This window comes from Anoplopoma fimbria, chromosome 24 (assembly GCF_027596085.1).
Source record: "Anoplopoma fimbria isolate UVic2021 breed Golden Eagle Sablefish chromosome 24, Afim_UVic_2022, whole genome shotgun sequence".
Lineage (NCBI taxonomy): Eukaryota > Metazoa > Chordata > Actinopteri > Perciformes > Anoplopomatidae > Anoplopoma > Anoplopoma fimbria.
In genome coordinates, this window is record NC_072472.1 from 25,262,729 (window position 1) to 25,287,158 (window position 24,430).

General features: G+C 41.3%; 1 protein-coding gene across 3 annotated transcripts in view; it reads right to left on the reverse strand.

The window, feature by feature from the left end:
* specc1 (sperm antigen with calponin homology and coiled-coil domains 1) overlaps positions 1–23,112 on the reverse strand; it is a 61,797-nt gene extending 38,685 nt beyond the window's left edge. For 2 of the 3 annotated variants that reach the window (XM_054625890.1, XM_054625891.1), the window contains exons 1-3: positions 23,026–23,112; positions 18,317–18,501; positions 18,037–18,172 (exon numbers count right to left, since the gene is read on the reverse strand). In XM_054625890.1, the coding sequence (XP_054481865.1) occupies positions 18,037–18,172; positions 18,317–18,478 (298 nt within the window). In that variant the 5' untranslated portion in view covers positions 18,479–18,501; positions 23,026–23,112. Of the gene's footprint in view, positions 1–7,991; positions 8,374–18,036; positions 18,173–18,316; positions 18,502–23,025 lie in introns of those variants that run through there. The other variant, XM_054625892.1, reaches the window with a different exon arrangement.
* Between the last annotated feature and the right edge of the window lie 1,318 nt (positions 23,113–24,430).

Genomic DNA, 24,430 nt, shown 5'->3' on the forward strand with positions numbered 1-24,430 from the left:
ACTATTTACCAGTATGCACTACTGGAGGCATCATCCAGACAGGGCAGAAAAAGGAATGACATGTGATTAACATCAGTCTATTCCAACGAGGACGAGTGAGGAGTGGGACTGTAGTACAACCTTTCATTTTTTGTTCCTTCATATTCTGTTTTTCTCTTGCCCTCTTAGTGAATAAAACCCTGATGGAGCACATGAACTCACTCATCTTTAGATCGCCCACCTCTTTAACCATGACATCACCACAGCTGTTTAATGCTTAGAAATGACACCAGACTAGATGCCAGGAGTCAGACAGGAGGATCCTGAAGAGGAAGAAACTGCTACTAAAGTACAGCAGCAGATAGTTAGACAGTCTCTATATTACTGGGATATACTGCCACAAATAATTATCATAAAAAGATCAAATCCACCGCTATGAAAAACGTTATTTGACCGAAAAAACAATATTGTTTTCTAAAGCTGATATTTGCACCCCCGTTAAACAACCTGTTTCCAAGACCAACACAGCGGCTGGAGAATGTTTAGTGTGGAGAAAGAAAGACTGAAAGAAGCATTTCCCTTACTCGGATATTACAGTTGAGAAGTCCCTGAAAGAGGCAATTAACCTCCAAGTGCTCTAGCTGAGCTGCTCAGTGGCATCTATAAAGTATTAGAGTGACACTGACATCACCCTATTTCTTAATGGCGGCAGAAAAGGAGAGAGGGGTATAGTAGCTTATAAAATGTCCACCCCATCACAAAGCTCACACACTGCATCACAGTTTTTATACACTGTTTTTCTGGTTCAAGAGGGCACAATAACTGCATTACTTTATAGTATTCACAGAAAATTACTTCGACTAGGTGTGCAAATCTTTCTTTCACAAATCAAAAATATCCAAGACCAAGGTGGGAAAGAGTTAGCTTAGTCTTAATTTAGTGCTGTCTTTGATGTAGGCCGGCTCAGGTCCAGGATCATTTATAGCTACCCCTCAGAAGCACTAAATCTGTGAAAAGGAGTGGAGTGGGCAGTTAACTGGCTCACGAAGAAGCTTTTCTTCCTTGAGCAAGGAATAAATCCTCATGCAGTTTTAGGAGACTAGCTCCAAAGCGCAAATACCACCACACACCATTTTTGGAGGAAGAGAAGAAAATTATTCCCAGTGACAGAAAACATCGTAACAGATAAGATATTCATATTCAATGTCTCCGGAACGGTTTCACACTCCCTCTTAAAGTCTAAATAAAATGAACTGCTTACATTATGGATTAAAGGAGAATATTCGATTATTCCACATTAGGAATTTTTTATGTGCAATGAGAGTCGAGACAGCAGCTATTAAAACAGACTTTCTACCAACTTTAACTAGAATTACCACCTTTCGGTTGTAAATTTCATGTTTCATGTTGCAATTTACATCCATGTTTAACCAAAATGTCATCACTTCATCAATTTAACCAATTACACATCTGTGTGAAATTGTCATAATTAGCAATTGAATTCTTGAGTTGTGGCCAAAAACGTATTTTGTGAGGTCACGGTGACCTTTAACCACCAAAATCTAATCCGTTCATCCTTGAGTCCAAGTGTGCCAACTTTGAAGAAACAGACGGTTGGACAGACAAACAGATGGACAGACAACCCGAAAAGATGATGCCACCAGTCACGGATGTGTCCGGTTCAGACAAATACCAAAACTGATTAACGAGACTGAGCGTATGAAACGATTGTGTTGTTTACATTTTATCTAAATTAATTGCACAGACTGAATTCCAGTACTCCAAACCAGTCAGTTATTCCATGGGAAGTCAGCTCCTTGATCTCAGTAATGCACTGTGCTGGCTTCTTTCTTTCTAATGAAGATAAGCTTTCAAATCACAGCAGGAGCCGTGTGTCTGGACGCCGTCCAGCGCCAGCCGGTTAACTGCAGCTAGCCTGCCTGCCAGCCAATAGGTGACAGAGTGCATTGTGAGCAGGATGCACAGAGTCTTCAATTAAGAGAACAGTAGGGTCATGGGTGAGGACGAGCCATGATGAATTAATGGTCAAGTGTCAGAGATTTGGCACCTGAAATGACTCACTGGCTTCGTCATTCGCACAAACAAAGCTTTGGATGGGAATCTCGCTGCCTTTCCTCTGTCTGCCCTTCTGTGTTCCAGGAAATGTTGTGTGCAGTTTTTTAGTCAGGTGGAAATGGAGAGGAGAGCCAGAAAACTCAGTCTGTGTTTCTGGCCTTCCTGTTCTCCAAAGTCAGGGCATGAAATAGGTCAACAGGCGCCTATCAGTCAGACGCTGGGACTCAGAGGCATTCCTTTCCTCTTACTGGGACGGGAGATAGACAGAGGCGAGACTCCATGACTGCCACAGTGACTGAGCAGAGATTAGCCTGGATGGTAAACTGCGCCACAACCTCACTATATTCCACTGAAAACCATGACAACACCACTTGTTGAAGGTAAAAAAAATAAAAATTCTTTCATGATGATAAGGAACTTTGCAAATCAAAAACATGGAACACAAGTTGGTTTTTGTAATAAAGATAACATGTTTTGTGAATACAGCATGACGTTTTTTTTGCACAACATTTCCTCAAAAAACAGCTTGAACCTCTGACTCTACTTCCAGTCTAGGACATGACATCATATGCAAGGTGGCAAACAGTACAGACAATACAAAACTGGGGCAATCTAATTTACTGTAAGAGCAGTGTTTGCACTAGTTAGCTGTGTAAACCAGAAATACTAAACTATACCATAAAACTGCAGAGATTCACTGACGGCTGTCAACAGTGTAACACCATCTTTGAAACTGAGTTTAAAGATTGACAACACAGAGGATTTGAATGGCTAATTGCACTTTGGAGAAGTTAATCACATAATCAACGGATTCCAAAACAAAACTTTCCTTTGGCTAAATATTTGAGATTCATTGGAAGAAGGGTCTTCTGTGACTTGCAACCCAATAAAATCAATTATATTATATTTTGTCAGCTAACCCCCCTAATGACCCAGTTGGTTGCATACATACTTTTTTATTTTTTATTTGCAAAAGATCTTTGCCATCAGCATTATGAAGTTGCTAATGTACAATATCATCAGTAGGCTCAACTCAAAATCTTAGCTGCATATAAGGGTTTAATGTTCAGAGTACGAAAAAATAACATAAAAAGGTATTTGTGAGGAGGTTTCTACATGATGGGAGTCAGGAGAAAGTTTTAGATGCACGAGAGGAGACGAGAAAAGTTCTCATTAGCTGAGCTCATGGGATATTAATATAATAGCAGATAGTAGAAAAACTATTTAGCAAATCAAAGAAATGTTTTGGTTGTGTCTAGGTCATAAAGACGCTGAATACCATAATAAGGTAGAAGGATAGTCTTAAGAAATCATTAAGCATGGACTGGCTCTGATTAATGTCGACTGACTAATGTGCAGAAATAAACCTTTACACATTCTTAATCTTAAGTCATTATTATGACTCTCTTGTCAGCAGGTGGCATGTTAATCAATCGTGCATACAACTGACCAGGCAGACCCCTCACCCTGCCTCGATAAAAAGAGACTTCATTGTGTATTTGAGCTGAGATGTTTGTTTCTGCCGGAGAAGTGAACAGCTCTGTGCTTCCTCTGCAGCACAGCATGAAAGTGCACCATGAGAGCTGGCAAGCCACAGAGGGCCACTTGGCCTGGGTTCTTTGGCTCCTTTAATCATTTTGATTGAATCATTTCAACTGGCCTGCATGCTAAGACTTTTAACACAGCATCCTTATGCTGATCCACTCCGCTTAATGTTACTTATGGAGCCAATGCCCTACAGAGATATCCAATAGCACGGGCCAACTGAAAGAGAGAATTTTCTCTATGCTCCAAATGGAAAAGTGTTTAACACAGAACTCACTGACAGAGTAATAGTATGCCATTTTACATGATTGCAGGTTTATAGGATCAGTTTGTGTGATGGGTAACAGGTTGTACTTGAGTATTGCTAAACTTTGTTTTAAGCTTCTGATGATTACCATCTTAGCCTTATACCTTTGGAATAAATGTTACAAGATTTAGGATGTATTAAGCTGTGATCTACTTTCCTGGGTTGACCACAGAAAGGATAAAAAAAAACAAAAAAACATATATATATATAAACATAAAACATATTATGTGGAAATATTAAGCTGTAAATATATAAAAAAAGACATCAGCTTCTAATCTCAAGCAACACTTGGGTACTGTGGCTCCCTTTCCACAGCTTAAAACATAACCAACAGAGGCAACCGATTCTAAAGAAGGGCTCAGTCTAACCAGCATTTAGAAAAGCAAAATTGTAGACAAGGCAAAGTAAATTCATGTGTTGCTTTCAAGCACAGTGAGTTTCGCTGTGCCACTTTCTGGGTTGACTGGACAAAGACGCTTAATCAACAAGATGGCACCCGGTTTTGCCAACTTCACTCTCAGAGAGTGACAGTGATCTGATCTGTCAGTGAGCTGCTGCTCTCAAGACATAAATACTGCTGGATGGCTGACAGCAGAACCTTCAATCACAGAAAGGCCAAGTTTACTGTTCCCAGAGTGAGGACGAACCACAGCCAACTGCAGAAAGATACACAATCCATATCAGGTCGTTACGGTGTGCATTAAACACACCATCACAGGCTTAGTGGTTTACAAGTCAGATCCAAGTCAAGGTTTTTGGGGTGTCAATTTTATACAAGTATTGTTAGTTGCTCAACCATAAATTAGTGATTTTTATGAGCTTAGGCCTCAAGGCTATAATATACCAACTTTTGATGTCTGGGCTATAGTCTCCTGTTACACAAACAGGACATTTAAACAAGATACACCTCCCTCTGTAAACACAAAGCTCTGTGGAATGGACGGTGTGTTTACTGTACAAACTGTTAACTGCCATGGAAAGTATGACTGATGTAACTTCCTCACAGTGTCCCAGCTATCAGAGGTTGGACAAACTTGCTTCCTCGTGTTGAATCCCTGCTCTACGTCAATTTGATCCGATATGGTGTTGAGATAGCACAATTATCTACGTATTTCCACCTTCTGTCCTGTTGTTCACAGTGGTGTTGAAGTGTGCTCCGACTGGGAGAGATACCCACCGGGCACAATGTATCAGTGCTTCACCAGACAGATAAGCATTTCACACAAGAGTTAGGAGTTAAATGCTGTGATATGATATTTGTCAGAAAGGCAGCTGTTAAAAAGATTCCAATAAACAAAAATATCTGACTGAAGAAAATGGTAAGGAGAGATGTAGCTTTCGCTTGTCTGAGACTAAAATACTGTTGCCTGGTGGTCCCTGAAGTGGCACTTATCTTGGCTAAGAAGATATTTTTCGGTTGCTTACGTTCTTGTCGGTTGGCAAGTTCACCAAACTCCATACACCAGTTAGGGTGACAAAGGCATTAGTTTACTTTCCTCGCACTAACAGATGCATCAAAGCTGACTGGAAAGTCAGGAAGACTTTAGATTTACAGTTAATTTTGCAATTATAGTGTTCAAAATTGAAAAATCTCATCTGAGCTGAGCTGGCTTACTTGTATCAGCACCAATACAAAATGATAACTTGATGTTACTGTGCTGCACGGCGAACAGAAACGAAAATGGTATTTCAATGACAACACACTAACTGATACATTGATAGCAACCTCCAGTTTCAAAAATCACTGTGCTTTACATTACAGCTCCCTATTTGTATCCCCCCCAAAGAATTCTGAGAAACCACAAGTGTGTGATGTTTTCCCATTTTAGCCCATGTGAAAGTCATGACAAACTATTTTACCTCACTACACAAACATGTTTAACTTTCCTTTAATCCTGTGCCCGAATGGGTACAAGTTACTTGAGTTGTAGCCCTGAAAATAGACCCACTGTTATTGGAAACTATATTACTGATAATTCATCAACAGCCGACAACAGCTGAGCCGCAGGCTCTGGTCTTGGCCGTTCTCATGCTGAGCCAGTAAGGACCCAGGAGGGCTCGGTGTAGTAGCCCTCAGTACAATTTGGTTTTGATAACGACCTCCTTATCACTGCAGCAGACAGCTTACTCCTTAGCCTGCCAATTCAGCGATAACACCATCAATCAAATCTGAACGAGTTCCTCCCGTTCCCACATTGCTTTCCTTACTTCCAGCACCAGAACTGTTATTTTACTTTCCAAGCCCAAAGTCTAACAAACCTCAGCTGGCCGTTTTACAGTCTAGGTCGAAGGTCAGCTTATTTAAAGAGTTAAATATAGATATTGCCATTCAACAGAACAGATCAGACAATTAACTACCGTTTCTATCAGACGTTTAAACGTCTGCATGTTTACTATTATACTACTTCAGTGCCTTGTGAAAAATAGATTAAACGGCTTCTGCATCTTTGGTCTTAGCCCTCTTGGATCTATCGATCTGGCTTCATGTCATGGGCAGGCAAAATGAAAAATCAAGCCATTTGATGATCAATCCTCATTTACTATAGAGGCTCAATTGAGAAAATGGAGAGTGCTAATTTATATGAATAACAGCCAGCTCAATTAATAATATTGCTGACTGGTTCATTTCATAATGGAGGTTCATGTGGGAAGTAGGAGCGGGGATCATGAAGTACTGTACCAAGCAGAGTTTAAATACTTCTCATAGCCTGGAGAAGAAGATGATTGATTATAGGGAGTGCGACTGTGATAGCGTATTTTTTCACTCGCTGAGCAAACATTTTACTCTGACTCATTTCATTTTCATCCCACATACTTCAACACACCACCTATCTGTAACAATCTCAGAATTATTGTTTGCACCAAGAATACTCATCAACAAGCAGCCAGATTTTACTTAGTAACTATAGAGAACAATTATTGAGATTATAGACAGATCTATTATCTTCTTTTGTTTTTACTTTTTGACTCAACAATCTTTTGTTTTGTGTATAATGTATTACCTGTGCACTGTATGCTGTATGTGTGTGGGTGCGTGCGTGGAGAGGAAACTGGGAGCTAATCTTTTCAAGCATGCAGCAGCTTGCTAACATTGCCTTCCAGTATGAGCCTACTGTGCTCTATCTTCAAGCAACACACGCTACAGCTATGAAGGGTTGCAGCTCAACACCCACTACTAACAAAATACTTCACTCTATTTTGCATTGTGTGCGTGTGTGTGTGTGTGTGTGTGTGTGTGTGTGTGTGTGTCTGCGTGTTTGTGCCTGTTGCCCCAGCAAGCATCCTGGCATTGGGCTATTTAGCCAGCATACATTTTTGTTGAGATGAAAACATTGAAATATAATCACATTAAAAAATAAAATAATAATAATAAAAAAGGTGTATATATATATATATATATATATATACATGTATGTACAGATTAATAAGTGTGGGTACACATATTAGGAGCCTCTCTGCACATACACATTTCAGATGCAAATGCTCTTTTTGTTAAAGAAATTCGGAGAGGATTCGATGAGTGGGAAGTTGCTGCTGAATGCAGTTCAGAGGGACTTTGAAATGGAAATCTTAGTGAGGCGCAGTGAGCTCCGGGCAGTGGAGTGATGTGAGCCTGAGACTGATGATACCATCTCCTTTGACAGGTTCCCTCATGCTTACTGTCAGGCAAATCTCACTCAGCACTTTCCCCCCCGCCCAATATTTACACGCAGGTGCAAACGCTGAATACAGGAACACAACACAACAGATCAATAATTACACACACAAAAAGTGTGGACACGCTCACACAAATAATGGCACAAGAACAGAGCAAATGACTAACTTGCAACCCATTTAAACAGCTTCTATAACGCCAGGGCATATTAATTAGTACTTGTCAGTCAGGGTTCATCTAGTCCGTATTCATCAGTCAGGACTTGTCGTGTCAGAGATGTACTCTGACATGACATGACAAAAGATTATCTCATATCTTTTGTATTTAGCAAATGCATGTCTTTATCTTTTACGTCAAAAGAGAAAGACAGACAAAGGACAAAGAGGGATAAGTGATGCTGAGACAAACGGCCAAACAACAGAAGCAGACCTGACTCTGTTTCCTCCTGTCTCCCCGCCTGGTTCCCCATGTTGGTCCGCTCTGCGACTCCCACTCTCCACACCGGGGCGGACTAATCCAAGAATCCGTGGCTGCGGGGGAGAGGTGTGTGCGTTTGAGTCGGGGTTTCTGTCTCTGTTCAGCGCCCACAACCAGCGTCGGTCAGTCACATAGAGAGGAGTCCATAAGAGACATACAATCCTTCTTATTCTTCCCTCCTACTGGTCTTCTTTTCCTTTCTCCACTCCTTCCCAGGACTGTGTGGGTGACTGTGTGTATGCATGTGTGAGGAGGCAGGCTGCGTGTCCTGTCAGTGAGTGACTGCGAGTGTGTGTGAATGTTTGCGAGTGTGCACGTCCTCCAGAACGGTGACAGTATGTCACACTGGCAGGCAGGCGGGCGGGCAGGCAGGCAGCATCGTGTGCACTTCATTATTGCTGTGATGACTAGAATCAGCTCAGAGGGGAGTGGCTTACCCGGCCACACACACACACACACACACACACACACACACACACACACACACACACACACACACACACACACACACACACACACACACACACATTAACACACCTCCTCCCACTGCTGCCCGCCAGTTTACTCTCAGCAATACCAGTTGAACAATGGTGAGATGAACCAACCCTCTCACTGGAACTGAAAAGACAAGTGAGTATAAGAGAGAGAGAGAGAGAGAGAGAGAGAGAGAGAGAGAGAGAGAGAGAGAGAGAGAGAGAGAGAGAGAGAGTAGAGGGAGAAGGAAGGAAAGAGGAGCAGGAAGAAAGGAAAGGCACTATTTGTATTTTTGGCAGAGGGTGACAGTGCAGCTCTTGTCTCTTCTTGCTAAGGGAACTTGCAGACAGGGACCTCACACAAAGTCTCCTGTGACCGTCCCCCCTCACAAAATCACAACTGCAATTTCCCAACAAAAGTCTTAATAAAAAGGGAAAGGAGATGCTGTTCTAGGGGATAAGAGGCCACCCCAGGCCTGCAAGCCCCGTTTTTCTCCACAGGAACAATAGCATGTGCATGCATGCGAGTGTGACTACATGTGTATGAAGATGGGGGGTGGTGTTCTAGTTTTTCTGAAGCCAGCGAGGGTAAGGCTAGTTTTTTTTCTGTCCTTTCTCATTCACAATGTATTCACGTGTTAAATATTTATGATGGCACGAACTACATGGAGAAACCAAGTTAGAAGAAAGAATGACTTGTCTTTTTCAGTTGCCCTTGTCTTTTTTGGGGTCCCCAATCTTCATTGCTGTGTTCTTGTGTATGCACGTATGTGCAACTATCAGGAAATTCACGCCTCTTGGAAGTTTGGCCAAAACACAAGAAGTCAGAAACTACTCTTCTGCACTACACTAATTGCTGTAAGTAATTAATAAAAAAAGGATAATTCTAATTTATCTATGGGCAAAAAATACATCTAGATCAGGGTTATACCCAGTTACAAGAAAATACTTGCCTGGGTACTGCAGTTGAAAATTAGCTAAAATGGCTAAACTGGCACATTTACAGAAATGGCAATGAATGTCCCTGCAACTTTTTACTGTTAAAATAAATAAACAATGATTAAAACCGCACAAATTGTTCAAAAGAGCAGCAAGTTAAGCAACCAAAATATTTTTTATTCACACCCTTCTGAGGAGGAACCTGTAAACAATGAAAGCTTACAATAGACTGGCTAAGTCACGTCATCCGTGTGTCTACGATACAGAGTGCCGTACTGTTATGAACCAAAAATAATCCTCTGTTAGCCAAGAGCACAGCTCTGTTTGAAGTTCTATTTATCAGACATCCAAAATCATCTCAACTGCATCATCAATTTTTCTAAAGCCATACTTGACACAGATAAGCAGTGATATTTTTTGTAGGATGAGCATCACTGTTATATAAGCTCAGGGCTACCATAAAATTTCCTTCGAGTCCACTGCTGAAAAGAACCATGGAAATAAAAAGGAATAAGCAGAATACCAAAGCAATAGACATTTAAAGTCGTAGCTGCAATTTAAAAATAAATAATCCCTCGTTGCTGTTAGGAAGGTCATGTCTGCTGCAGGAGTCTGCCCACGTCAGGTTGAATGTTCAACCCTCTGATACAATACTGTACACGGCAGCTTCCAAGCCTTTTTATATCTTATGAATGTTGCATAAACTGTTGGAACATTTTTCTCTTCCTTTCTTAATATTCTCCTCTCTCCTCGTCTCGGAGCAGCACATCTACCTTGGTAAACAAACATGCCTCTAATCCAGCTAAGAATGTTCTCCTCACCACAGGACGTCCATCTCTGTGCGCCCAAACAGGCCTCTTTCAGGATCTGGCAAGACCATTTCTCTCTGTTGTGCATCTTTAGGGGACGTGCTGAGGTCACGAGCTTCTCATAAGAGGAATTTCAAACTGATGCCAAAACTCTGATCAACAAACCTAAAAGGGGCCAGGTGTGTTTATGTCAAGGTTGATGCCAGATGCGTAGATACAGTGGAGTAAAGCTGTTCCCTCTTGCCATAATCCTTTTAACACTTTATTATAGACAGAGGGTGCACCATAATACTGCATATATTGTATTGTGTATTTAGACTTGGACAGGACAGTACAGGGGACATAAAAGGTAAAGGTGTGAATTATTTTCATGCTTATCTGTGTGTGTCCATCTGCATGTACATGCGTGTACGTCTTTCTACTGCTTGAGTCGGTTTGTGTCTGTCATGGCTGAATGCTTATGCAGGCTGAGGTGTCCCTGTGGACCGAAGCGTGTTTGATTAATTAATCTGACAGTTATGAGGAGCTCAAGGGCCATACCTCTCTCTCTCTCTCTCTCCCTCTCTCTCTCTCTCTCTCTCTCTCTCTCCTGCCTCCCAAACACTGACACACAGACAGAAGGGCCCCCGCTGGGACCACATGTTACGGCTGAGTCTGGTGTCTGAGTTGTGCATAGTAAAGCTCAAACACACTCTGGGTCCATGGTAGTTCTAGTGCACCTGTCTGCTCTGCTTATCCTTAACGGTGACTATTCACCAAGGTCAACTGTCACTTGCATCATACATTCATCTTCCCTGCAAATTGTTGCTATGAGGAAAGGATATGAGCTATTAGCTGATTGATAGGGAATAGAAAATCATAGTCCATCTGGTGTGGCTGGCAAACCGCAAGAATGGCAATCAATCTGAGAGCAACTTAATGTCCATTACGCACGGAGAGCAGACCTTTCATAGAGCAAAGGCTGGTGGGTAACAAAAAGAACGTCCTGTGTCTGACTGATGCCTTTTTGGGGAATGACACATGGTTTTCTGTAAATCTTCAGCATGCAGTATTTTGCATTCAACCAGAAAAAAAAAAAGCACGAGATTCATTTGATTCAGAGTTTAGTAAACAGCATGCAACAACTCTTCTTGACTAGATGATATCATGACAACAATACTGTTAGTAGAGAGCACAGTGAAACATTATCTCTGTATGTGATAGCTTTCACTATTCTAAGTTCACAATCAAGTAGAATGTCCGTCACAGATGACGAGGACAGAAAAGTGAAGACTTTGTCATGAGAGAGTGTGATGCTTGTTGGTAAAGCTAAGCTACTCCAGTTCATTCACTTTAATTGTCTTGCTAAGGAAGATTTATGAGGCGACAGTATTGCGCTGACATTGTCACTCAAAAACAGCATGTAGCCGAAACGCAGTAAAACTGGCGGCTGCATGTGTTTCAAAATCTGCACTCTTGTAAAAGACTGAAAATATATGCTAGATGCTACAAACATACACAAGTGGAACAAGGAATAAATCATGTAATACGGCAAAAGAAAATATGATTAGTGCAAAGCAGATTTCTTTCTGGCTCAACCGGTAAATACAGAAAGTCGAGTTACAAACATTTAAATGATCGCTTTTAGGTCTCAATTGAATTTAGTATGATATACTTTTGTCCTTTAATATCATTTTGTATTCTATTTCCAATGATGGGCTCCAAATGGATCCCAAAGAGTATATTGTTAAGCCATTTGTATTATAAATATATTAACAAAAATCAATTTATCCTATTTTCTTATCTCCCATGAAAGTTATTCAAATGTATTATCTGAGGTGCAACTACTGAAACAGCAAGTAGCATTAAAAGTCACACAAATGTGGGACTTTAAGGGGAACGTAAAACATCAAAGTCTGTTTATAGATCTTGGGGAGTACAAGATTGTAGAAAGGCTTTTGCTGCTGAAGAGGGAGCTATATTTACTTAGGTGATGAAACTTGAATCAGCAGTTGGAGCTGAAGATTACAAACTTGAATATGAATAAAATCTGGGTGTATGGAGAATGAATGAAGTGAATGTTACAGACATATGTAGCCTGCTCCTCATCTCTGCTGGAGGCTACATTAGCTGCTACTAGCAGTCCACACCCCAATCTCCATCGTGGGTTTGACGATTCTATACTAATGCAATCCAACATCTGTAGAGTACTCTCTTAACTCTCTGTGACTTGCAAAGGTGGTTAAAAATGTGTACAGTTGGATTAATGCTGAAGCAGTACTTTAGTGAATCAGACAAGGAAAAGACTGACTGAAAGACACTTATGTGAAACTCAACTCCCCTCACCGAAACATTAACGATCAATGTGAGCGCATTGAAGTGCCCATTTGTAAAGTTATGCCCTGCAGTCACCCCCACCCAGCAGGCTTGTTATTTATAGAGCAGGACAGTGTTATCTCCTCCTGCCTCTGCTCCTTGCACACTCCACACGGACTCTCTCTCCAAGTGAAAGCTTTACTGAATTATTGATGAGTTGTTTTAAATAAGTCATCAGGAAGAGGCTGGGTTTTAACCCGTTGTCTGACAGCACGGTAGAGTTGGTTAAGTGCCAAGTGGGATAGGGGGAAGAGACACCATTAGCAAGAATAACAGTTTTGACTCATTAGCACAGCATGCTGTGAGGGCAGACAAGGGTGGGGTCAAACTGTCAGTCAGCTGACCCTTTTAGCCAATACTGTGTGTGTGTGTGTGTGTGTGTGTGTGTGTGTGTGTGTGTGTGTGTGTGTGTGTGTGTGTGTGTGTGTGTGTGTGTGTGTGAACATGAGCACCACAAAGTATTTCCAAGGGACCGCTGCAGTTTTACAGCCTCTATGCCTACTGTGATCTTATTGCATTCTACTAACGTCTAATAAATGTATAGCTACTGGGCTTGAATCTTATTTTTTATGCTCAAGACTTAACCTTTCAGAAAATAATGACTTTAGTCAGATCGGTCATTTGCTTAGCCGCATAGCTGATGTCTAGTTGGAACTGGAGTAGAGAAAGTACCGTCATAATAACTTTAAAGATCATAATAATGATTGTGGCCGTCTTGGTTGATTGCAACCAGCGAAATCCAATTTCCTGACTGAAGACGGACTGTTGCTTCTTCTTATGGCTGTTCCTGTTAGCGATTGCCACAGCGGATCATCTATTTCCATCTAGTTGGTAACCCAGGCCGCGACAATCCGAAATGGAAATCTGATTTAATGATCGGCATATTTTGATTAGCTTTTGCGCCAGATGATGAGACAAGGGATACACCAAGAGGGGACCGACGCGAACACAGGCCCGCAGAAAGTGGCATCCAGGGGAACCCAAAACATTCTTGCTGTGAGGTGGAAGTGCTCACCACTTCACCAACATGCCAGACAGTTGCACAAATCGAAATTTGACAAAATGTGGAATAGCAGTGTGTTGGCAGCTCCTCAGAATGCTGCATTTTTTAAATTACACAAGGATGCTACATTGCTTGTGTCTTTGCCTTCTCCTGTATGCACAGTTTCTCAGGCATATCTGACCCAGTTCTGGTTTTAAAAAAAAGTATGCATCTAGCCACTGCAGTCCTCATTTCAAAAATGAATTAGCAATGATTTGCTAAAAGGGATGTCCAATTACAGTTCGAAACAAGATACAGAAATGGAGTACAAATGATGGTGGATTGCCTCGTAAATAACCTTTACAAGTCCATGCAACTAAAATAAAAGTATGTTTTCACCACTCAGTGGGGATTCTTTCATGCATACACTGTCAAAATGTACTAGGATGGCCTCTGAGAAAAGACTCCATTACTGCCTGACGGGTATGATGACAGTTCTGCTGCAGTGTGCCTTAGAGGTGAGTAAGTCCTGTTTGAATCTTGTCAGTGTGTAATGTCACATATCGACTAGGGAAAAACCCAATCTGTTTATGACCAACCTGACGACACTGATGGGTGACAATATTACTAAGAAAAGCCTGAAGACAAAAATGTCAGAAAGCAAGCGCTGAATTTTTGAATCTTCTCTTCACCCAAAAACAGATTTCACTTCAGAGACTTCCCGTCCACATCAATAAATGAAAACACTCGAGACATTTCAGAGCATTACATTTCAACATCAATGAGTTATAAACACCACGGATCACCACCCCAATCTATATTCAAATCATGGCATTTCCCCTGTGTGGATATTTCAGCAGAACTCTCAGGTCAGACTCAGTGACTTAGGATTGAGAGCAGGAGGATAAATGATGATTGTCACTGCTTGCATGCATAGTTAACCACTGACGCACTTTCAGGTGTCAGATTTGATTTTCCACTTGCTGATTGGCTTGATTTTTGAGACCTGCTTGACATGTCTGTCATTATAGGTCTTGATGTGCACTGATGTGTAGAGTCCCAACCCAGGTGGAGAACAATACAGCTTGCCTTATGAGAACATTATTCAGGTTAAACATGCTTGATGACATCAAACCACCACTTTATTGTTCTTGAGCACATAAAAGTAAAAAAAATCAGGATTCTTTTGAAGCTAAAACGCAGAGAATGCCCCATCTGACTGATTATTTGATTTATTTTGTTCAGTGATGGCAAACACCCGGGTTTATTTTACATAAAGGATAAAGGATGCCACTCTGCCCGATGTAAATGTCAGCTACATAACAGCATCACAATTCTGACCTATTTTAAAGATGTTTTTTGTTTACCAAGAATGTTATGAATTATTAATATTCTCTGGTTGGCTGGCAGAAATTGGCTAGTCAAACTAGTGCATAAGAAGTATGTGTAGAGTAATGAATGTATCATGAACAGCACAAAATGTGAATCTGTTCTTGTCCAAACATTCAGAGCCCAATCCAATGAAAGCCGGGTGAAATCATGGTCTAATAGTGTTTGAAGAATCAGGAGCCTCCGTTGGCCTTGGATTCTCAGCTCCTCTGGAGTCTTTTGTCAAGTAGAATTAAATTATCTTTGCTTCAGCTCAACAGCCCTTTGAAGGAGGATTCCACTAGAGCACAGCATCTACACAATGTGTAAATGGGCCATCAAAACAAACACAGTTATCTGCTCTCACAGAGGACTTTCCAATGATGTGTTGGGAACAACATTAAATACTGCAAACAAATCCCTGTCATAATCTACCGCCATATTTCTCTTATGTGTAATACATGTTTTGCTATCAGGTTAATTTGTAGTTGCTGTGCTTATCCAGTGAAAAAAAAAGTGTTTGTCGTGACATGGCATCCTGTTGATAATGTAGTATTTTCAGTGACTAGGAAAGCTGAAAAAATTACAGTGTGTGATTCACTCGCAGGAAATAAAAATTGAAGCATGGACCACAAATCTCTGACAACAGCAATGTGTTCAAATACAGGAGGTCGGCAGAATCCATCCCATATGTTTTTAACTATCAGCATCTGAGGTAATCATCAAATAGCTTGAGACTGTCAGGTATCTACACAATTCTTCTGGCGTTCCCATGCAACACTACAGCCATAACAGATCTACATGCATGCATAATGTTACCTTGGATGTTTGCTGAATTAATTTTCATTTTTGTCAACCTGCATTTACTGCTTGTCAAACTTCACTGCATATATGTGTGGATTACTGAGAATTCACTGAGGACACTTAAATTCCTACAGGGAATTAGCTGTAGCCAATCAGATGTCACACCATACATGGTGAGCGTTGTGGAAAGGACTCTCCCGGAAACTAGTCAGACAGCTAGCTTTGGCGAAGTAGTGCATTTGACTTGTGCACCCCAGCTTAGGGTTGAAACAATCAAACCTGGACAGATAAGTCTGTCACGATCTCCGAAACAATCCGAACAAAGGGATGCAGACACTGGATCCAATGTTAAAGAAAAGACAACTTGCATCCAGCACCAATAAGGCCGCAAAACACGGTTATGCCAACAGCTGCTGTTAATGCAACACCCCATGCCAACACCTTTTCCCATGCCCACCTGGGGAGTTTCTTCTAGAACACACCAGTCCCGTTATCCCCCAAACTTCATATGCCCAGGGCTGCACACCAATTGCTGTAAACCCAATAAAAGACACTTGGACAGATTCCCTAAAATGTGAGTGACCCGAGTCCCCAGCCATCCCATGCACACTAGCCGTCATCTGAGAGTGAAGAAGACTATGACGACAGAGAAAGAGTACCCACCTTACTTGCTGGTCAGTACGCGTTTGAAAGAGTTTCTACTGCTGGTTTTTAGAGCTCTGCTTTAGCTAAACAGCTGGTCAGAAAAGACAATGGTTGTCCAGTTAACGTTCTGCTTGGTGGGTACGACGGGGGCAAGCATCCACAGAAATCCACTGTCTTCTCAGTGGGAATACTGCTGCCTGAGGAAAGAGACGGAGATCGCATATGGCCCTTTTTCAGAGTATGCTGCTGCAGTGGCCATTAAACTGAGGCAAAAGGGTCCACAAACTGGGTAAGGCTTTTCATGTTTTGAGAGACAACATATATGGAAAAAATGTCAGTAGTTTAAGGCGATAGGGATCCAGAAATTGTGCAGAAACTGCTAGAACAGCACACGAAGAGCTGTCTCAAGCTTATGACACCGTCTGTTGCCATGAGACCATCAAGGGAGCAGCGTCATATGACAACAGCTGCATGCAATCAGGAGCACTCCAAACTCAATGATGTTCGGCCGGGAAGTGAGCGAGCCGGTGGACCTGGTAGCGGGCTTGCCTCTTGACCCTGCCACAGTTCCTTCCTGCATGTCCATCATCTCTGCTCCAGATTGCCACATTAGAGCTAAGATTAAGTCTGCCACTCGACAGAACAATAACAATAAACATAGTTAATGGTAATGTCGACGCTCAAAGCCAAGGCATGGATTTCTTATGACAACTTAAGCCAGTGGATTTGCTACTTGACCACTTCATTTAGCTAATGTTAAATAGCAACAAGCCAGGTGCCATTGGTCTTTACTCAACATCATGGATGTTACCTTCACCATTTGCTGTATCCTTTTGTTTGAATACTTTCAGATCTTTACAGACTAAAATATGTTTTTGATGAAAATTACAAATACTTTCAAATGCATGTTTTTGGGGATTTATATTATTTGTTTAAAACAAGAAATATTTGCGTGTGCATCAGAAATATTTTTGGGAAGCGAGTCATTATACATATATCATATATAAAGCACAAAATACATTAGTGAATCTTTCTGCCTGCATTTACGAATATTGCGACTGATCTGACCCCATAGTAGCCAAAAAACACATAACTTTTCTGTCTTTTGTCCTTAGATAGAAAAGAAGTTCATTTTTCCTAGTTTGTCATGTAAAACATAGCCTGCTGCTCACACGGTTGACCAGATGTCACGTGAGGAGCAGACTATGAATGCATCCAGTCTCTCAGTTTTGGACCATATCCTGAGAATCTTAGTCCTCAGCCACCTGCATCTCATCCATGCCAACCAAACAAGAAAAAAGAGACGCAATATAAACAAGAGTAGAGGGGAAAGAGCAGCATCTCTCGAGCCTCTAGTTACAACCAGTGCTTGGGAGTTGAGACAGGGAGCTTCAGTGGTGTACTGTGGCCCTCTAGTGGTCACATGTGGTTAGTTGAACTACTTTCATACTGAAGTATGATGATCTCTGAACTCTGACACAAAATACAAATCAAATCCATGAATTGTGAAGATCACAGCTGTTTCCCTTGCTTTCCAGCAACATATTGCTTTTTTTTTATATCAAACCAAGTCTCTAAAATGAGTTATTTGAAGGTATCTGATAAGAGTGGTATTTCCCTACCAGACAGGCTGCGAGGGCGGGCCTCCGTGAGATCTGAGATGGCTCCAGTGGTCACGGTCTTCTTCAGCCGGGAGCCAGAGGCAGCGGCTCCCAGTGCAGGCTTTGTCAAGGCATCATCACTGCTGGCTCTTTTAAGCTAGAAACACATCTGCTGTTAGTATCAACAACATAAGGTCTAATAATGATAAGATAAAGTTCTGAAGTGATTGAATGTTTCATTACTTGTGTAAAGGTATCATCGTGTTAGTTTGTGGTAGACTGTAGTGTGCTTGTGACCCACCCTGCTCAAGCGCTGGTCTGAGGCCAGCATGTTAGAGGATCTGGAGGTCTTCATGGCTGTGGAGGTGGTGGTGGAGGAAGATGGGGCCAAGGAGGCTTGCTTAGTCCGCTCCTGGAGTCCCGACTTGGGCAGCCCCACCTTTGTGGCGCCCGATTTCATCATGGCTGTGCGTCAGCTAACTACACCTGTGAGAGAAGTCAGGAGAAGAGAGGAAATTGTTCAATAACAAACTCCTTGCATGGTTATCCTCAGGCATTAATATGCCTGTGTATTCAGCTCCCCTAGAGCTTGCGGGCAGATTCTTCCAGAACAGATGCTCAGTAGGCTATTGTCTCATTGAAGGTTGCTCTCTTAAACCAATATGCCAAAGGCATCAGTTAGCATTGCTGAAATAGGAATGCATGATCTTCCATTCACTAAAAAAACTATTTGAACAAGAAAAAAGTCTCTGAAAACAACACGAGTGACGCTGTGCGATACTTTGACCTGTAAAATTGCTGTTTTTGACGGTAACCGGTATCTAATTAAAACAAATAACTTTATAAATACACTTTGTTGAAAAAGCTGATTTTTCTGCCTCTTTCCTTTATCGGGCAGTAACTAAATCTACTCAGGAAATTACCACTAGTGCAGAAGAACACATACATACAGATATATCAAAATAAAAAATAAAAAATATAAAGCAATAATCACAATACAAATAAAAAGTTTTAGAAATACACTAGCTAAATATGCAAGTGAAAATTTAAATCTCTCCCTCAAGCACTCATTCCTCTGTAAGGAATATGTTTAAACAAGCAGTACAATAATGGCTTCATTTTTTCCAGCTCCAACAGGATGTGGTCACACAGACTGTTAAAGGTGAGCATTTGACGTCCAGAAGGAAATGTACTCATCTGGGCAAAGACAAGCTGTTGGAAATGGAAAGAGGTAGGAGTGCACTTAACCAAGGAGAGTGTGTGCTGGTAAAGGCCTCTGTTGCTCCCCGATGACTGGCTGAGTCATTGATCTGGGTTGAGGTAACTTAATCTTAGAGTCAGAGTGCTGCTAATGGGGATAGCCTCTAGACTCCGCAAGCGTGCTCTAAACTGTTATACATATTTAATTTACTGCAGTGACTTAAATTTTGCAACAGTTCACAGCTCAGAGCAGGGAAAAGTGATGCTGCAATAAAAAAATCTGCAGTAACTAATAGTTGGCAGTCCTATAGATAATGTTATGATGTGTAATAGGAACAGTGTAGGCACTCACCACTAGAGACAATAACAATACTGGGGATCCACATCAGTAAAATGTTCATCAATTCTGTACATTTGACACTGCTTTTGTATTAAGGGAAGTTTCTGGTTGCTTAGGAACCTATTTGATGAGGAACACTCTGCATGTACTTTTTCTTGTTTTTTTGCCCATACGAGAGCTTGTGTCTATCCCCCTGCTGGCCCATCATATGATACCAAGAACTCTCTAGGCATGATCCTGTGACTAACTCCTGCCTGGCCTGGTAGTCTAACATCTCATTTTAGATCAGTTAACAAGGCTCGGGCGCCACTCGTTGACAAGCACACGCTGCTATGATGCCTTTGAAGGCTTAATGAGGAAGTGAGGCAAATTGAGGATGTTCCCCTTGAGGTTATATTAGTTTACTTTTTAAATCGGAGGGAACTAAGCAACAACCAACCAAATAATTCAAACAATTGTGAAACAATAATGTAATGTTTAAAAAGAAATGCCCAAAAAATTGCAAAAACATCTGTAAAGCAAAATCCTGTCCAGTTTAAGTCAAATATACTTAGTTTTTACCTTCTTTGGACCACTGTGGAGCTCATTTCTGCAAATATGACCTCTCCATATTTCTCTGCAGAGATTTTATCCTCAGGAGCCAGAACTGTGTCCCACTTACTTTACAACGGCCTCATTAGAAATAGGAACCTAAATGTCTTTGAGAGACAGACAGCGGGTTGTATTTTAAACATGAACTAGCCAAGAGCTAAGGCACAGAGTGTGAGTTGGGCATCTTCCTGTGAAAGCAACTCAGCCACCAAAGATGACTACAGCTTGCACGGTCTGACAGAACAAACATGTAGGATGATGACATCGTTGCTTATACAAGGCTGGTAAAAAAATAAATATGGACTTTGCTTTAAAAAAATACCAAATCAGAAAACCAAATATAACTTGTAGTCACCACACAGTCATAAGTAATGGGTTGTCATCCGCCTTAATTATATTGCTTCCAAAAACAGGAAGATGAATGTAAATGCTTAAATATGGGACAGAGTGGTGGAAGAGCCTCTCAAGTTATTTCTGACAGTTGCTGCTGGACTGGACGGCTGACTGTTATCAGTTTGGTCCTGGTTCAAACCATGCCTCACATATCATCTGACCTGAAACCTGAGGGAGTAGAAGTGCTTTGATCACACAAGCCAGATCAACACCTATACACAATGTAAATAGCTCAAATCAAATCAAATGAAGTACAAAAGGTCAACAAATGATTTGTCATTTACAAGACATTACAGCAGCTATTCTCAACCACAGGGACGGGGCAATCAGCAGGTAGAGACAAACGTGTGTTGCACCTTTAAGCTAGCTAACATTCCCTCGGAGGCAGGGACACAAAGCTGTTTTTGAAATGAAACATGTATGTGGGAGACAACCCTGCACCAGTAACAGCTCCAAAGCGTGCATTGTGGACAGATTGGATTCCTAATGACAGACAGTAATGGTTGAGAGTAAGCAGAATATTCATTGTTGTCATTACATCTGACAGTAGCACAAGTGTGATTCTCTTTTTTTTGTCATGTTGTGTCATGTTTATTTGGGAAAGTGGTCCGCTGATTTTTTTTTAAACAATCAGAGGTGGGCCCTTAAGTTACAAAAAGGTTGAGAAACCATACATTACAGCACACTACTTAATTGCGTCAACAATTGAAGTACGTATTTTGAGCTACGCGTAATCCCCTATATTCAGTCCATTCGTTTGGCAAAAGTGAATATCTCATACATCGAGAAGAGATCACGCTCATAAACTATAGATCATCTTGCAATGAGATCAAACCAGCAGCGACGGGGATGTAAAGTTGGGGAACCATTGGCCCCTCCCTACATTCTACTTGGCTTCTCCTTGCTCGGACTGCACCCATCTTCTAGTTCAACCTCCATTTCGTTCTGCACTACACACGTGAGGAAATCTGTCCACAGACAGACAGAAAGACATATAAACACGCTTCTGCAGTAGCCGCTATAGTAAGTGCCTCCACAGCCATGTTTTGCTATGATGAATTATACAAACAGACTCACAAGGAAAAAACTATTAAGATTCATTTGCCTCTAACAGTATACACATAAATATACATCCAGTATTTAGAATACAATATTATTTATATTTTCATTGGCAAAGATCCACATGTATAATTATTTTAAAGGTGCAACCAGCAGCCGAACTGCTGTACGGCAAAAATAGGACAGATTTTAAGACTTAACCAATAATTACTCTGTACTGCACAAACCCAATACTATGTAACCGTTACAGGGGAAATACCTTCTTGCATGCACACATTCATTGCACAAATGTGTAACTTGGCTGACAAGGGAAATCCGAGCCAACCAGTCCGGACCATTCTCTGACATTAAATGCAGGCTGACCTGGTACAGTGCAGGACAGGCCATGTGAACTACACTTCAACTATTCAGTCTATGTGTTTGCGTAGAAAAATGGAGCAGAAGAGAGTGAAATGCTTCCTCTCATCACCAGGAACTGTATAACTACAAGCATCCTGTCTGTATATGTGGTGATAATGGGAGGAAACAAACTGCAGTCCTGCAGAGATGTGACTGCAAAACCCGCTGCCTTCTTGTGGCGCCCATTAATCAGGCAAAGTGCATTCAGGTGTGACTGTTCTGCTTTGCTTCAATCAATATAATATATTCTGTTCTATATATAGTGAATAACTTTCAACAGATTCAAGCATTTTAACACACAACAAAGCATAACTGAACAAGGTTGAATTAAGGCATTTCTTTACCATCATAACATGGACATTAAGTGTCTGTTTGATCACATATTCATGCTGACCTCCACCATCATAGCAGCAACGGGAGTGATTCAACTAATAATCATCTTATAAGCTTCTAACTGCATTTGGAAACATAAAAGGATATAAGATGCCACGCAGAATGTGTGTCATCACATCCTCTCATGTATTTTTTCCTGTCGGATTCATTATTTAGCTTTTAAAAGGCTAACATAAACTCAAGATACCATACTAAGCATAACATAAGCCTAAAATAGCAATCTCTGGTTAGCTACGGTTGTAAAACGGTGAATAAATACTACTCCTGCAAATAGTACTTCACAGGCCACATTTCCCTTTCAGCATTTTACTTTCAGTGGTTGACAGAAATGTGAAAAACCTGGCAGAAGAGATATCAGCAGCAGATGTTCTTACTTCACTTTCTTCCTATAACTTATTATACCAATTTTTTTTTTTCTATTCAAAACTTTTTCTATTCCAGTCATCAATCATCTTCAAGCCCAAACAAACTCCATTGTGCCTTTAAAGCTGTAAAACAATGACGGAAGATAAAACAACATATCCCGATATTGTCTAAGAGCTTAAAAAAGTGAGTAGTGAGAAAGAGGATGATGACAGATCGGTGTCAGGGAAATGCTACAACAAAAAAAAACAACACTGGTGCAGTTCACTCACGTGTTCGGTACTCAACGCTGTCCTAGAGCCTGCCCTCTGCCAGGGAGCCCTGAAGCACAGCAGACCAAAAATATCTGTCCTTTGCTGAGCTCTTCGAAGAGACTCTGAGGGCCAATACGAAAGGGTCAGGAGCAACACACACGGCAGTCAGGATGAGGAAGTACTGCAGGTTGCCAACCGCTGTGCTGCCTGTGACGTTGCCTCTTTCACTCTCACTCATACAAAGAGGATGAGAGGAGCAGAGTCTCAGCCATGGGCATGTTTTTCTCCTCTCACACTTTTTCCAGACTTGTTCTTACTTGAGATGAACACACAGCAAGAAAGGGAGAACGGACAAGGAGGAGGAACAGATCTCCAACATATGGTCAAGCACTGTCTGAATAAGGGTAACAACTTTTTATTATGATCACACAGCCCAAACAGCTGTTAGAAATGCAGGTGTCTGCACTTTGTTCTCACGGCAGTGGCTTGTAATTTGATTTAACACGGGACCATGTGAGTTTGTGGTTTGTGGGGTTACACACAACTGTTTCATTGTATTCTTAAATAAAATAAAAAAACACAGCAAGGCAAGTTCTTGTGCTACCTCAGAGAGATTTTTGTGCACTATGTCCGACTCATGTCTGATTCTTTGCAATGGAGTCTGGAAAAAAGGATTGATTCATTATATTGTTATGAGCTCTTTCTTTCCTAAGTGAACTGTAGGCTGTTTGGGCATAAACAACAGCTACCAACAGTGACAAAGCCAATCTTTATGTGAGAAACGCTTCTTAATGTGAGGGTGGATAATTTGTGGAGGGGTCTGCATTTCATACTCTACCATTCTGGTCTAATTCGGATCCCACAACGTACGGCATGCCAAGGCCGTAAAGCATGTGGGTAGAAACTGTTCTGCACTCTGGTCCGGGATGAAACAGGCTTCAGTTTGTGGCTAGTGGTAAACTGAGGAACTTGGTCTGACCACACCCCTACACCACCACGAAAACAGCTTTTTAAAAAAGGATGCTGCAAAGGGTTGAGAAACAGTTCATAAATATATATTTTTTTGCCACTGCAGACTGTTTCACACCCTGCTGCTGCAGATGTAGATTTCAAGTGTGATTTGACGAAGATTATGCTGCATGCTATTGAATACACTGATTCTGCGATGTTGCAACTGGCATACACTACCATATGCTGTCAAAACATTGTACTGTGCCTGGGATTGTTCACTACCAGTGGTCACATGTGTCTGTGTGGCAACTGTGGATTACACCCTGACCACAGAAAACACATCTTTTTATGTTTAGAAGGTCTCTGTTGAAATTACGTATCATGACACCTGAAACATAGTTCTAATAAACTGTCTATTTATTTGTTTTTTTCTTAGGATGGCAAAGTCATCTGTAGAGATATAGTAGACATG